The sequence below is a fragment of the Drosophila guanche genome, unplaced genomic scaffold, assembly GCF_900245975.1.
Source record: "Drosophila guanche unplaced genomic scaffold, DGUA_6, whole genome shotgun sequence".
In the NCBI taxonomy this organism is placed as follows: Eukaryota; Metazoa; Arthropoda; class Insecta; order Diptera; family Drosophilidae; genus Drosophila; species Drosophila guanche.
In genome coordinates, this window is record NW_022995743.1 from 4408055 (window position 1) to 4423941 (window position 15887).

The 15887-nt window shown below is 45.6% G+C and overlaps 3 protein-coding genes across 5 annotated transcripts in view; 2 read left to right on the plus strand and 1 right to left on the minus strand.

Moving 5' to 3' along the window:
- LOC117592289 (semaphorin-2A) overlaps positions 1-8206 on the plus strand; it is a 43846-nt gene extending 35640 nt beyond the window's left edge. Inside the window, exons 4-16 of one of the 3 annotated variants that reach the window (XR_004574515.1) lie at positions 611-662; positions 1765-1833; positions 2103-2213; positions 2403-2540; positions 3005-3137; positions 3203-3559; positions 4659-4887; positions 5256-5759; positions 6267-6419; positions 6554-6662; positions 6927-7020; positions 7429-7563; positions 7751-8206. Coding sequence is in view for 1 of the 3 variants with exons in the window: in XM_034285956.1 (XP_034141847.1) it covers positions 611-662; positions 1765-1833; positions 2103-2213; positions 2403-2540; positions 3005-3137; positions 3203-3559; positions 4659-4887; positions 5256-5759; positions 6267-6419; positions 6554-6662; positions 6927-7013 (1942 nt within the window). In the remaining 2 variants the exon portion in view is untranslated. The remainder of the gene's footprint in view (positions 1-610; positions 663-1764; positions 1834-2102; positions 2214-2402; positions 2541-3004; positions 3138-3202; positions 3560-4658; positions 4888-5255; positions 5760-6266; positions 6420-6553; positions 6663-6926; positions 7021-7428; positions 7564-7750) is intronic. The other 2 variants (XR_004574516.1, XM_034285956.1) reach the window with 2 other exon arrangements.
- Positions 8207-10573: 2367 nt separating this feature from the next.
- On the plus strand, positions 10574-11621 carry LOC117592297. Its single transcript, XM_034285967.1, has 2 exons — positions 10574-11267; positions 11335-11621. The coding sequence occupies exons 1-2, from the start codon at positions 10656-10658 to the stop codon at positions 11440-11442; spliced, it is 720 nt and encodes a 239-aa protein (XP_034141858.1). The 5' UTR covers positions 10574-10655; the 3' UTR covers positions 11443-11621.
- A 648-nt stretch (positions 11622-12269) lies between these two features.
- Positions 12270-14221, minus strand: LOC117592293 (NADP-dependent malic enzyme). Its single transcript, XM_034285960.1, has 2 exons — positions 12349-14221; positions 12270-12280 (listed from the first exon to the last, which is right to left on the minus strand). Exon 1 carries the CDS (start codon positions 14204-14206, stop codon positions 12359-12361), a length of 1848 nt encoding a protein of 615 aa, XP_034141851.1. The 5' UTR covers positions 14207-14221; the 3' UTR covers positions 12270-12280; positions 12349-12358.
- Positions 14222-15887: the final 1666 nt, after the last annotated feature.

Genomic DNA, 15887 nt, shown 5'->3' on the forward strand with positions numbered 1-15887 from the left:
GCTACCCAAAAACTCTCTCTGCTCCGACCAACTACATAAAACACACTCTACACTCCCCTCACACCCTGCACACCCCTTTTCCGTGTGTTCCGTTCCGTGTTCCTTTTGTTTTTCGCCCAAAAGTTTCTAGTGGCCGGAAAGTGGCGATGCCGCAGCCATTTCCATTTCCATTTCCATAATGCCGCTGCCGCTGCCGCTGCCTGCTCCGACTTTGCCTCCGTTAAGCCTCTGCCCTGGAATATGGACACGCAATATTGCGACATTCGACATATCAATCAATCACAGGCACAGTGACTGCAATAAGTACGCTGGCAGGGCTTGACAGGCCGCACAGCAGGTGCATCAACCAGCTACCGGTAGGGGGTTTGACAATTTTTCAAAATAAAAAGACATTGACACCCGCAACCTCTGCCTCCCCCCCAAAACGCAGACAGGTGGCAACTGGTGTGGCATTAACCTATCGTCTGGCACGAGTCAGGGATTAGGTCATGTGTCGAGTGTGTCCTCCGTGTCGTGTCGTTTTTGCTGCGACAAAGTTTGCCTCTTTAATCATTTAGCTGACTAATCATTTGTCTCTTTTTTTTTTTCATTCTGTTTTCTCTTCTTGCAGGGATCGCATTTTTCGGCTGAATCTGCGTAACATAAGCCAATCGATTTGCGAGGTAAGTGTCCCTGCCCATCCGCATCCATCCAACCATCCTTTACTTCCTTCCAACTCTCAGAGTGTCTTCCCGGGGAAACCATTTTGCAGAGTTTCATCTGTGACAGCACACAATTGCACTTTAATGATTCCATCTTCAACTGTCAATATCCGCCTCTGTCCGCTCAAGCGTTTTACGTTGAGTTGAGTTTTCTTTTTACTTGTGTTCGTTTTTCTTTGGCTGCAATCTGGGGCCATGGCTGCTACTTCTCCTGACCAGGAGCCAGGAGCCAGGAGCCAGGAGCCAGGAGCCAAATGCTTTTAACAGCAATTATTTGTGCTGACTTCTGAGCGGGTCGCCGAAGGAATTCCATTCCATTTCAAGTCGAGGCCCCTCCAGCACTTAGCCGCACGATTGCCCACCCCCGCTGACACTCCCTCTCTCACTCCCTCTCTCTATCACTCTCTCGAGCAATGGCCAAGGCAAGTGCAAGTGGGAAAGTGCATCCATCCAGCAGCAGGCACCGGATATTGTGTCTATATGTCAAGCATAAAAATTGTCAGTCGATGGCTTTTGCATTTCTCTCTTTCGCGCTCTCTCGCTCGCTGCCATTGATTTGTGGCTTTCACTTTGGCAAAGAATTCTGGCTGAAATGGTCTTCAAATTTATTGAATCATTCCGTGGAACGGGTAGTAGGATTCTACATTGTAGATTCAGATGTGCTGTCGCAACAGCAAAACAACAACAAAATCGAATTAAATAAACAAATGCTGCAACGTGAGCTACGTACAAAGACAGGACAAACACAAATAAAGATGGAGCGTACACTGAGAGAAAGAAAGAAAAAGAAATAAATAAAAGAAATATCGAAATACTTAAAGCCCTACAAAGAGTTGATTTAATTCAATTGTTTAATTGTTCTATTATTTTCAAAAACAAATTTGTAAGTTGCTAAGCATTTTCCTGCAGTGCATGGGGAAGAAAAATGTTTGTGCCGCACAAAAAATAAGAAAAAAAAACACTGGGGGGGTGCGTGCCATCGCCGCAACATCACATTCCAGCACGCTTTCAATAAACTTTGGAAAATTGAAAAAATTTCACCCTGCTTCAATTTGTTTTACAGCGCGATGTTCTCATACTGGAACCCACCGGCTCCGACATTCTCAACTGTGTGTCCAAGGGCAAGCGGGAGGTGAGTCTGAATATCATACATAAATACATACATATGCATACATAGATTTTATGTATTAACCTCTCTGACCAAAGCATGTGCAAAATTGTGTATGAAATTGAAATTGTTTGGATCCTGTACTCATGCCACGGCCTTTGCCATTTCCCCATTTCCATTTGCATCTTTGTTACAATTTTGATTTTTGGCTTACAAATTTTGATTTTCCAACATTTATATGCAACTACAACAATTACATTAAACGAAACATCTATTAAATGGCAAACGACAAGAAGGTGGAATGCCGCAATCACATACGCGTCATACAGCCAATGAAGTTCAATGGACATCGACTCTATGTGTGCGGCACGAATGCCCACAATCCCAAGGATTATGTTATAAATGTAAGTATGGAAAAGTTTTGGGTTTTGGGGAAAAGGATTGTGTGCGACTCTGACTGACTAATTGTGAATGTCAGTCAAGTTTTCTGCCCAAAATTCAAGTCAACTAATGCGCTTTTCTCTTCTCCTGTTCTTCTCTCTTTCTCCATCCCAACTCAAACACGAACCTCCCCCGCGAATGGCAACCCTTAGGCAAACTTAACACATTTACCCAGATCCCAGTACGTGCCCGGCGTTGGCCTGGGCATTGGCAAGTGTCCCTACGATCCCGCTGACAACTCAACCGCCGTCTATGTGGAAAACGGAAATCCCTTTGGTTTGCCCGCGCTGGTAAGTTCAGGAAGCGAAACGAAGAAAAGGCAAAGGCAAAGAAAAAGAAAACGCAAAGGGAGCAAGGCAGAAATAAAAAGAAAAAATGTCAATTGTAATAAAATTACAAAAGTAAAGTAAAGTGTAGGAGGGGCACCGCATGGAAGGGAAGGAAGTCAACGGAAAAGTTGTGTGTGTGTGTGTGTGTGTGTGTGTGTGTGTGTGTGTTTGAGGCAGAGGAAAGACAAATTTTAAAGACAGAGCGAGGCAGTAGCAGCAGCAGCAGCAATAAAGCAGCTGAAATTAAATTAGAGCGAGCAATAGAAGAGGGAGGCACGTGCGTACACTTTATGCGTAATTGTGTGCATGCGTGCCCCTGCCTGGGCTTACTGGGTGTATGCGTGATGTTGAGGCCTTAACCAAGACATTATCATCCCTATGCCGTATACTCAAAACAACCTCTCTGTCACTCTATCTCCATGCAGTATGCCGGCACCAATGCAGAGTTCACCAAGGCCGATTCGGTTATTTTCCGCTCGGATCTCTACAATCTGACCAACGGCCGCAAGGAGGCAAACTTTAAGCGTACAGTGAAATATGACTCCAAGCTATTGGACAGTAAGTTGAACAGCAGCATCCTTCAAATGTTTATAAACTAATCTCTGATTCTTCCCATTTTGCAGAACCAAACTTTGTGGGCTCATTCGAGATTGGGGAATTTGTTTACTTCTTCTTCCGGGAACATGCCGTGGAGTACATCAACTGCGGCAAGGAGGTCTACTCGCGTGTGGCACGCGTCTGCAAGAACGATCGCGGTGGCAAATACATGATGAGCCAGAACTGGGCCACGTACCTGAAGGCACGCATGAACTGCAGCATTTCCAGCGAGTTTCCCTTCTACTTCAACGAGATTCAATCGGTCTACAAGATGCCCAGCGACGACAGCAAGTTCTATGCCACATTTACAACGAATACGAACGGTCTGATTGGTTCCGCTGTCTGCAGCTATGACATCAGGGACATCAATGCGGCATTTGAAGGTGAGTTTCAGGGGGAGTCTCTATACCCTCACCTATACGGGTGTGCCCTTCTGATTTATTGCATTGGCCATAATTCTTGTGTGTGGATTTTTTTCTTGCAACAACTGCGATTGGAATTACGCGTACAGGTGGAGTCCCGGGTCCTGGGTTCTCTGTTCTTTGCGCCTGGAATTCGTGCGTTTAATGGCGCGCATTGAATTGATGGGAGTACGCTGCTTCTCGTAGTCGTAGAGTTCCTCACCCAGAGTTCGCAGCTCAGATCCATCTTGAATTTCTTTGCACGGTTTAAAGTTGCTTGCCGGGCATCGATTTAGGGAAAAGCTCATGTGAGTGGGGTAGGGTAAACATGTGCATACCCTGTAGAGGTACAGCATTTTTTCACACAGATACTTTGCCTCCACTTTTATGTGACTAGCGGGTATCTTGCAGTCGATATATCGACATCTGGTGTATGGTTTTAAAAAGTTCATTAACACCATAAAGTTGTGTGGCTCAGAATGTGTTTTCTTCGCTCTCTCTCTCTCTCTCACTCTCTCTCTCTCTCTCTCTCTCACTCTCTCTCTCTCTCTCTGTGTATGGAGCTCTGCCAAGACTGACAGGCAGACAATCAGGCAGACAGCGGCAGACACAGAATGCCACAGGGCAAGTGGAGTAAAAAATCTGGCATACACTTAAAATTCATTACGGAAAGTTTGCGGGCATGTTGCACAGAGACACAGATACCACACACACACACACACACACACACACACATGCCCACAGGCCAACACAGATACAGATAGACAGACAGACAGGACGAGGACAAGAACGTTGAGTGCAGAGGCAAAAAAATGTGTTGGGGGGAAAAGCCACAGCAATTAATTATGGGAAGAAACGATTATGCAACAGCTACACTTGAAGCCACATTGAAGGCCACCCAGGATATGATGGCAAAAATGTATTTTTATATTTTTTTTCTCTCCTGTTGCTGTTGCTGTCTGTTTGCCACAAATCAGCCATTGCCACAAAAAAACACTCGCACTGACGACACACATAAATTAAGTGTGGCATACTCCATGGCACCATACTGATGCTCTCTCTCTCTCTCTCATCCACTTAGGAAAATACAAGGAGCAGGCTAGCTCGAACAGCGCCTGGCTGCCCGTACTCAACCAGAAAGTGCCGGAGCCACGTCCGGGCACATGCCACAACGACACCGCCACACTGCCGGACTCCGTGTTGAATTTCATACGTAAACATCCGCTAATGGACAAGGCGGTCGATCATGAATTTGGCAATCCGGTCTTCTTCAAGCGAGACATAATACTCACCAAGCTGGTGGTGGACAAGTAAGTGAAAATTATATTCATTAGCGCTGCCAGTTGCCAGTTGCCAGTTTGCAAGTCGCTCCTTGGCAGGCAGCCACAGGCCACACAGCCACACTGCCACACTGCAGCGTGCATCCCTGTTGACATTTGTCTCACTCTCTGAGGTTCCTGGCTCTAGCCTGGAGACAGTGAGACATGGACACAGAGAGACTGTAGTTCTGGCAGCGAGAAATGTTTTGACTTGGCCGGAACTTGTGAACAGTGTGCCGCAGGATGTGTTTTTAGTTAAGCTCTTGCCACCAATGTGGCTGCCCTGCCACTTCCCCTGCTCTAACGACTCTCTCTCTCTCTTTTGTGGTTTTCTCTTTTTTGTTTTATCTCCGCCCTAGGATACGCATCGACAAGTTGAACCAGGAGTTTCTGGTGTACTTTGTGGCCACCAGTTCGGGACAAATCTACAAGATTGTGCAGTTCATGCACTATGGCCAGCGGCACTCCAATCTGATTGACATCTTCGAGGCATCGCCGCACAACGAACCCATCCGCGAACTGATACTCAGCCAGAAGACGGGCTCCCTCTACCTGGCCACCGATCATCAGGTGAAGCAGATAGACATTGCCATGTGTGCCCGCCGCTACGACAGCTGTTTCCGCTGTGTGGCCGATCCCTACTGTGGCTGGGACCAGGAGGTGAATGCCTGCCGCCCGTACCAGCTTGGCCTTCTGCAGGATGTGGCCAACGAGACGTCGGGCATTTGCGATACGAGTGTGCTCCGCAAGCGTGTCACCTCCTCCTACGGCCAGACACTGCATCTCTCGTGCTTCGTCAAGATGCCAGAGGTGCTGCGAAAGAAGCAGACGCGATGGTATCATCACTCCACGGAGAAGGGACGGTAAGTGTCGTCGGCAGTCGGCAGTCGGCAGTCTTTATATATCTATTTCCCCAGATCTATCTCTTTGAATCTCTTGAAAAATTGAAAGCAAATAATAAAATGGTTGGGGAAACTTCGCTTCATCTCACTTAGCTCTGGCTGCTGCCAATGCTGCGGTAAATTGACACTTTAAAATGCTCTCCAAGTCTGCTTTTTGGCATTTACGCTTATTTGACTGGGGATGCTGCTCCGACTTGAAGCCCAGCCCCCCCCAGCTCCTTCTACTTTTAGGGGTTTCAAGTAATGGAAAAACTTTCAACTTTCTTTTGCCACAGCGACAAAAGTCGCTGTCTGCCGCACACACACACACACACACACACACACACAAAGTGTATATATATTGATTTTTATTGTGCGTTTTCAATGCGTTCACGAGGTTGGGAAAATGGAAAATCTCTCGCTCTCTAAACACGTCGCTTCCCCTCTATTTATTTCGCTATCTTTATCTCTCTCTTCTCTGTCTGGCAGCTATGAGGTACGCTACACGCCCACCAAATACATTGAAACGAACGAGGGCGGCCTCGTCCTGCTGGCGGTTAATGAGGGCGATGGCGGCCGCTATGATAGCTACTTGGATGGCACCCTGCTCTGCAGCTACGGGGTAACCGTGGACGCGCACAGGTGAGTCTCAAGCTCCGGCATCGCAATTAGCAGCTTGGCCCAACTTTTCTCTTGAGGCCGAAACCGGAACTGTCAATAACGTGTTTTCCTCCCTCTCTCTCTCTCTCTCTTTCTCTCTCTATCTCCCCCGACAGATGCTCGCCTCCTTCGCAGAAGCAGGACTACCAGAAGATCTACTCGCATTGGTGCAACGAGTTCGAGAAATACAAATCGGCCATGAAACAATGGCAGGCCAAACAGGAGGTGGGTTTCAGCACACTTCAATTCATTTCTTGAGAAATCCAAAATTATACGCTTATTTCGGTAATTGCCGTGGGGGCAGGGGCCCGCACCATCTGCCGTTAATTGTTTTAATTAATTTTTCAGCGCCAGGTGCGGTGCGTTGCGGCACGGCCTGGGGGCTGCCTCTTTGTGTTTTAATTATTTTCTAATTTGCTAGCAAATATTGTGCGCATAGAAACCTACATAACTTCCATTCTTTACCATTCTCCCACTCGCTCGTTTCAGCAATGCGGCCTCAAGGACAAGGCAGGTTCTGTTAGCAGCAATGGCAAACATGTCAACGATGTCTTCAGCAATGATGCCCTGGTCTGACCCAGAAGTGAGTAGCCCAGAAATGGAAACAGAATCCAAAACCAACACCACAACCAAAACCCATTAAAACCCACTATCATTCACAGTAGAACAACACTCGAATTTAGTTTTAAATTTGAGTTGAAAAAGTGTTTAGTTTTTAATTGAAAAAATATCCTGCATTGCATAGAAATTCGAGCATTCCAGTGTGGATATTCTTTTTCTAAAAAAAATAAACCAATGGAAAAACATTTGCTGACAATTGTCAAACATTTTCCGGTTCCAAAAAGGTTTTATTTTTCAAGCACAACAATTTCAAACAATTTTCTTTCGAGTGTGTATGTAAACCCTAACCAAAACTCTAACCTAATATTATGTCCTTTGTCCATTACCCTCCCCTGGACTGCTGCCGATGTTCCTGCCGCTGCCCCAACAGAGTACTTATATAGCTCCGAGTTCTTGTCATCATCGTCGGAGGGAGGCGTGCCGCCCGCCCACCACATACTGTACATTTTCGTGTTCGTGCTTGCCATGTTTGCTCGTTTCTAAAGTTTCTAGTTAAAATGTAAATGTAAGTTGAGTGGAGGTTGTAAGACAACCCGCAATTGAAACCGCACCCGCCCTCCCCCACCAAGAGGAGATGCCTCTAACCAAACCCTCACCAGTTTCCCAATGCCCTGACCCCATACTATATAAATGTACATAAATGCATTTTCTCGATTTAATATGTGTTTCCATTGGTGTATTTATTATTTCAGGTGGAGAGGAGATGAAGCAAAACCAAACACAGTAAGCAGCGATGGGAGAAGATGGTGAGATGGAAAGGCCAGGATGGGGAAAAAATCATGTGACAAGAGCCGAGCAGAAACCAACTACAAAGACTGAAATTTTTAAGCTTTTAGCATCGACAATATTTCGGATAATTTCAATGAGTTTTTTGATTATGATCAACACCTTCGTTACGTTTGCCATTGCGTTTTCTGTTCGTTTTGAGATGTTGTCAGCGTCAAATATTTGATTGATTTCGACATTAACTAACTGATATACAAAGATGGAGTAAACGATAAAAGTTACTAGCAAAAGGATCCTGCCATAAATCAAATGGAAATTTACGGTTTTACACACAGCATAGACACACACAAACACACACACACACAGAATACACTCTCCGACACAGAGAATCTCTATATCTATTTCGAGCTACGGTTAAGGATACACAAAACCACCTAAAGTGAGAATCTGACAAGTATAATTATACATACATAGCTCACTTTTAATACTGATTTCGATTTATGTTATGTTTTCGAGAACTCGTCGCTTGGCCATTTTGGGTTTTTGGGGTTGGGAAGATCTTAAACGAATTTGTATATTACTTAGCAATATTTGTTTAACTAAAACATAGTCTAAGATTATACGCATAAATTACTATATATTTATACATGTACGCGTACGCATGTATGATATGTGTGTGAATATCTGCCCAATGTTTAGGTCATAGACAAGTACGGAACCAACTTATAATATAGCCAAAACAGAACCGAGACAGATTCCATGACGCACACCAGATGCAGAGATATAGAGGAGAATGAAGAGGATTTTGTATATAGTAGAACTGCTTTAGACGATAAGATATTTAACCAGGCATTGATTTAACGTTTCTACGATTTGATTTTGATTTTGAACGATTCGCTATTTGGCATTAACTCGCTCTTGTATAGATTGTGCGTTGGCCTCTAATGTTTACGATAAGCAATAAATATAGTTATACATAAATACATATATTAGCATCTAGATAACATCTAGTACTAACCATACACGTATAGATATCGTACATAAAGTACGTACTGCATTGAGACCAGCATCCGACATGCTCATGAGATTACTTAATCCCTAGTTTTAGGTAAGTTGGTGTGGCAGATATGTGCGTTTTTTTAAGCAAAAAGCAGCTCAAACACACAGACACACCCAAATGCATTTAGTAATACATTTGTATTTATGGCTGAGCGGCAGGATTAGGCAGGCGGAGAATCGTATTCCTAATATGAAGAAAATACTTTGACACTGCCATAAAAAGAGCATAAACCATGGAAAAACTAAACGCTTCACAGAACAGTAAACCCCGAAAAGGTACGAGCATTTGCAGAAATAGAGGAAAACAAAATGAAAGGAACACTAACTAATTCATTATCTACACACAAACACTCTCAACAACAATATTTTTCTAAAGATTTTCTCAGCAAAATTTTTAATGTTTCCCAACCGAAAAAATAGGAAAAATATAATTAACATTTTATCGCTGCATACTAAAAATAAAAAATTACTAACTACAAAGAAACCAAAACATAAAAAAGCAATGGAAAATATTAAAAAAGCTACTAATGCTCTGAGCTTCTAACTTTAATGAATCCATATGATATTTTTTGTTGCCTTCGGTAGTTTTTGTGTTCAAGAATTTTATTGTAAATAATTTGAAGATTATGTGAAATGTTTTGTATGACAATCACATGATGTTGAGTAAAAAGATATTGAAAACATGAGAAAAAACTGACAGAAAACATAAATCAATTGCCATGATGGCAATTAAAGATGGAAATTAATGTTAATTGAGTACTTAAAACACAATTTATTGTAAAAATAGTAATAATTAATAATAAATTAATCGCTATATATATAAATACATGCATACAATACACAAACAAAAACACACACATAGATAAACAACTTTTACAAAGTATTCATACAATAAAGGAGAATTTGCGCTTAAATTACAAAAAAACATTCGAATGTGGTTCAATTCTAACCAATTGAAACAAGAAAACAAACGCAAATTGATGATTCATGAGCTATAAAATATTCCAACAACAAAACAAAAGAATCATTTGGAAAACAGAATAATTCAATGAAATAAAACAAAAACAAATTAGCTGTAAACACATATAAAGAAAATGCAGTAAATAAATGTGATAAGATTCTTTAATAAGCAAACAAAACGGAATTTTGATTTTGTCTATTTTCTTGGTGTGGTCAATTTTGGGGGAAGCGACTGTAGGCAGTCGAATTTATAGCTGTTTCTGCAGTCTCGCGCAAGGCATGCAAAATATAAGGTGGAACATCGATCAGGCAGCTAATCTGAGGTTCACAATGTGTGTGCCCATGCACACGTGTATTTGAGAGTCAAGGGGAGTGGGACACAATGAGATACGGAGAGTAAAACTTTCTTTCCCTACCTTCTAACTGCCTGCTTTGGCTGCGAGCGCCGTTCCGTTTGTTTTGGAGCACAAAGCAGAGACGAAGAGAGTCGCTCTGGCGCTCTTGCAATTGCAAGATAAGGAAAAGTAGCTTCAGCGGCTCGACGTTTCTTTTACCCTTGAAATCGAAACATCAAAGCAAAAGCTGCACTTTTAAACAGTGGCGATAGTCATACAATATTCCCCCCCCGAAACATAAATGAACATTAATTACTGCTGCAGTCGTTTACTACCCAGCTTGGCAGACTTTGCCAGTGTCGTATATACCCCCAGTGTAGGCGTAATTTAGGTAGCAGTAAATGGGTCATAAACAGAAATCTGCACCAAAACAAAAATAAGCGGAGTAAGCGTGAAACAGTTGTGCGAAGAGCAGATCAAAGAGATTAGTGTAGAAATATTGCGTTAAATAATTGAAATGCTTCATCTACTGCTGTTCGGGCTAGTGCTGGTCTCGGCCCATGCTCATCGGAATCACAGACAAGTCCGATATTCACCGGAGCTTATCAATGAACTGCGCGACTTTACGAAACTTATACCAAGTGTCACCATCGATGAACTGGTGGCAAAGCACATGATCACCGACTCGGGTTTCCGCAAGGCTGTGAACTTTCTACGCAGTTCCGACTTTAAGCGATTACAGCAGCGCACAGAGGCCCTGCCAGAGGTCGTGGAGATAGTCAACTTTGTGCACCTCAACGATACTGTTGCCGGATCCATAGACCGGTATTGGCCCATCTACTCCCAGCGCTATAGAAATCGTGTCCAGCGTCGCAGTGTGTACAATGTCCAGGGCGCTCGATGGGACACCGAGGAGGAGGTGATTCTAGTGCTCATGCCGCAAGGGCCTTTATATGAAGGGGAATCAGTGGGTTCCTTTATCAGCTTTGTGCGGGATTTACTGACACATCTGCCTCGTGACCGCTTTGTGGCGCTCATCAGTGAGAAGCGCCAGCGCAGTCCCCTATTTGGCAAGTTCTACGAGGCCTTGCGCAGTGCACAGTTCAAAACAATGGTAGAGGCAGCTATGGTAAGGTGTTATAGGTTACAACTCTATGCTTACCTGTGCTTACATGCATTCAATTCTCATTTTTCAGAGCTCAAAGAACGTGGCGAGTGTGATCCGGGAGCTGTCGGACCACGATATTGATGCGCTGAGCCTAAAAGCAATTGGTTACGAAGTTATCTCCTGGGGACCAGCCTAATGGGGGACACAGCTACCCTACAAACTAATGAAAATTCGTGTTACATTCTCTGGAAAGTCTCTCTCTTTCTCTCTGTATTCATTTGTGGCCTCCAGTGCCGATAAACGATCGATGGTTTGAATGGAAGGCAAAGGCAGGCAACAGAAACTAAGCAAATAATTCAATGTGACAGACAAAAACCCGACACAATGCCGAATGCATTTCATTTTCCATATTTGATAAATGAAATGAAACATCATGCTTCTCCGGCACACACGCACCTGTCACTGGCAGAACGGCACTCACACACCCATACACACAAACACAATCAAATACTCATGCAATTAAATTCGTCTGACTTTTTGTTGTGGCTTTGTTTCATAGCATTTCATGGTGGCTGTTTTCTATTATTTTGCAAGGCACAAGTTGGGGTATGACAGGCAGAAAGAGTCACTTGTTACACTGCAAGACATATAGATGTAAATGCTATGAATTTATAGCGATTCCTATTGTAATAATCATCAAAGATCTCTTGTAATATGTACAAACGTGGTACTACATCACAGGGTATCTCGTCGTGTTCATTGCACATTTGTGTGCTTGTTGGTATAGTGTCAACGTCATATAGTGCCCCACTGGAGACTTTTCCAGCCAGCCCCTTGCACCAAACCCTCTCTCTCACCCACACAAACACACAGCATGAGTTGACACATGAAAATTGCATGCAATTAATTGCACGCTGGTGGGCCACTGCCACAGGACTCTGGGCACTTGTACGCTTTGAATCGAAATCAATATGCAGAACCCTAGAACCCGATCCCCGATCCCCCGATCCCCCGCCCAAGGACCGGGCAAACAACTGTTATTAGATATGATATGCCATGCAATTTTCCCCTCAACTCTCTCTCACTTTAGCTCTTTAATAACATTGTGAAATCTATGTGTTCTCCTTGAAGTATTTGTGGGATTCGGTTGTGGAAATTACACTATCCTCCATGCAGTACACTTCACTGGCCACCTGCCCATAGCTGGAGTCGTACTTTTGGCTCTTGATGTACTCGGTGGGATTCTTAGGCTCTGGCCAGAGCGTGGCCAAACCCTTGCGGTAGGCATAGAGAAAGACGGCCTCTGCAATGCGCTGATTGATGCACTGAATCTTCCGCATCGGTGGGTAAACATTGCGCTGGGCCAAGTCGTCGGGCCAGACGAGCCAGGCCAAGCGTTCGGCGGCCACCAGGAAGGTCTCATCCGGCACGGTGGTCATGCCCGACAGCAGGATGCCCTGCAGGATGCCCGGCTGCAGATAGATGCTGTTGCTGCGTCCCGGCTGGTACCATTTGTTGGCATACTTCACACGCGGCAGCGACGAGCCCGTGATAAAGATACAGCGACCCTTGGTGTAGGTGAAGGCATCCTCGGCGGAGCACTCGGCATTTTCGATGGGCCGCGACATGGCAAAGATGATGGGCAGCTCGGCGCTACGCTCCATGGCACGCAGCACCTCCTTGGTGAAGACATTCGGCTGCCCGCCGGCACCGACCAAGACATTGGGGCGTATCTGGTCAATGGCCTCCGCCAGATCCGTGGTTGGCTTCCCACAGTTGATGAACTCGCGCAGCACCGCTGGTATGCCCTTTCGATTGCCCACCACCAGGCCCTTGTTGTCGAAGAACCAAATGCGCTCCCGTGCTGTGCCCTCGATGAGACCCTCCTTCTTGAAGAGGGCAAGGCACAGGCGGGCCATGCCAATGTTCATGGCATGGGTGCCATAGAAGAGGAAAGTGTTGCACTTGAATTGCATTCTCTTCAGACGATTGGCCACAATCACGCCGGACAGGCCGCAGGCCCCCTGGCACTGGAAGTCAATGTCCATGAAGCACTGCAACTTTCGGTACTTCTCCAGCTGATAGATGGCATTGTGGGCATCAAAGTTCTTGCACAGGATGGTCGTTCGCGAGCCAAACTGCTGCAGCACGGACAGTGCGAATTCGTCAAAGAGCTGGTGGAATTTCAAGTGGGATGTACGATGCTCTCGCAGACCCATGTACAGGGGATCCTGCAGCAGCTCCTCGTTGTCGGTGCCCACGTCCAGCAACAGGGGCAGACAAAAGTCCGGATGTATGCCGCCCAAGATGACATTCTGATGCAAAATGGACAATAGAACGGCCATGGAATTGATGCCATAGTCACCGATGCTAAGCACGGAGGCGCCATTGCTGACCATTACACAGCGCACCGTGCGACGTGGCCAATTCCTGAGCATCTGACCCACATGGCCCAGATCCTTGATCGTGATGTACATGCCCTGCGGTTTGTGATAGAACAGACTGTGAAACTTGATCAAAAAGTCCGTGTTCGAGCTCTCCAGCACTGGCATATAGGTGTTCCAGTTGGTCTCCAGCAGGCGGTAGAATAGCTGCCGATTGGTGCCTCCAAGATTGCGCAGATACATGAACTGCTGTGTCCGGGTGGTCATCTGATTGAGAAGCATCTTGCAGGCGGCCACCTGCTCGTCCATGGTGCGCACCGCCACCGGCAGCATGCCGTGAATGGACATCACTCGCCGCTCGTAGCCGCTAAAGGCCAGCGATTTGTTCAAAATGGGCGAATTGAGGTAGGCGTGGCCGTTTATCAGGCCACCCGGCACGCGCGTATCCATGCGCCAGAAGTTGTCCAGTTCGCGGGGTATCCGTGAGATTAGCTGCGCCCTGGCGTCCCCCGAGACGCAAACCAGTTTGTCATTTTCCTTTTCTATGGGAGCTTTCCTGCTCCGCGGACTAGTCATCTTTCAGAGGCTCAAATTTTGTGTTTTGTTGTTGATATTAGGTGTCGCCCACTTGGGTATCAAATCACTTTTAACCCGGCCAACTCAACTCAACTCAACTCATATTTACAAGGATCATCATCTCATGGCCCCAACAAATGGCACACGCATCTTGTTCACATTTGCATAGAAACCCGAGACGGACGGCCATCCCATCCCATCCCGGTCCCATTCCATTCCCAATCCCAGACCGCAGCCCCTACTCCTGCTGGCATTATGCAAATTCTGAGCTGCGCACTTTGCGGCAACCTCAAAATGCCGAGTGACATTCAAAAATGTCGCCACTTCCGCATGGTTTCCGCCGCATCCTCCCACTACCCACTTCCCTGTCCGAATTTTGATGCAAAATATCAACAATGGCAGACATCAAAAGCACCCAAAGACCATGCGGAAGACATGGCGCTACCTTTTATGCTAAATACGCTACGCGACAGACAGCAGCAGCCACAAGTGCACTTGGCCAGCCGGGAATCTTAAGTGAAATGGCAACTGAGTAATATTTTTGGGCCGGCCGGCTGGAGCACCGCCAAAACGGAAACGGAATATGGCCAAGAACGTGGCGCGAGGGACACAGACCATGGTAGACCATGGCACCACGGTCTGGGCATTAAAAAAGAAACAAAAGGGACGCAAAGGGCTCTGGCCATAAGCGGCTTAATTTCCTGGATCTCTGGGTGGGAGGCTGGCTGGCTGATGTTGCCTCAGATGTTGCCCAGCCACCACTCCCTTGAGGTCTTGAGAACTTCGATATGGGGGGAGGGGATACAACAATTTAAATACAGCGAAAATTCCATAACTAATTTGAAAAGGAAATGCACAAAACACTTCTAGAGACGGCAAGGGATTTGGTGGGGAGTGAAGAGAACCTTTCGAAATCCAATTATCAACTGAAGATACCGTGGGAATGGATGGATGGATGGACGGATGGCTGAATGGTGTTGGATGGCATCCATTGGTTAGGGGATTGTCAGGGTGTTGAATGAATATCGCATGTGTGTGTGTGTGTGTGTGTGTGTGTGGTGTCGAGAGGGTAAGGATGCCTGAATGCATCACAGGTTCATAATGAAATCAATTTTCAATCAATCGTTCGCTCGCATAGCAAAGTAGAAGCAACCCCCAACAGAGGTCCTGCCACTGCAACCCAGCCTCTTTCCTCTCGTATCTTTTGTGGTGTCAGAATTGGGTGCATGCCCCCGGGGTAGACTTTTCCAGTTGTTGTGTTTCAGTTGCTGTTTCTGTTTTTCCTTCTGTTTCTGTTTCAGCTTCAGTTTCGTTTCGTTTCGTTTCGCTTTGCTTTCGCTCATTCAGTCGGACATTTGCACTTTTTTCACATTTGCAGTTTTCTCTTTACTCTTTTTTGTGCCTCTGTTGGCCACGGATGTGCTACAAATTGAATTTCTGCCGCGGGGCACATTAAGCGATCGAGACCCGGCTTCAGAAACAATTTCAACTCCCACTCAGAGTCCCCACCAGCCTACGGCTTTTGGCATTTGAACATAAAAATTTATGCGATTCAGGGAGGGAGCAGCACAGCAGCCTCCTCCCGAAACTGTGTGATCAAAATGGAGTATTGTGGGTGTGCGGCAGGTCACTGCATGCAGGTGTGTGTGTCCACCCACCAATGCCCACCTGGTCAATAGGG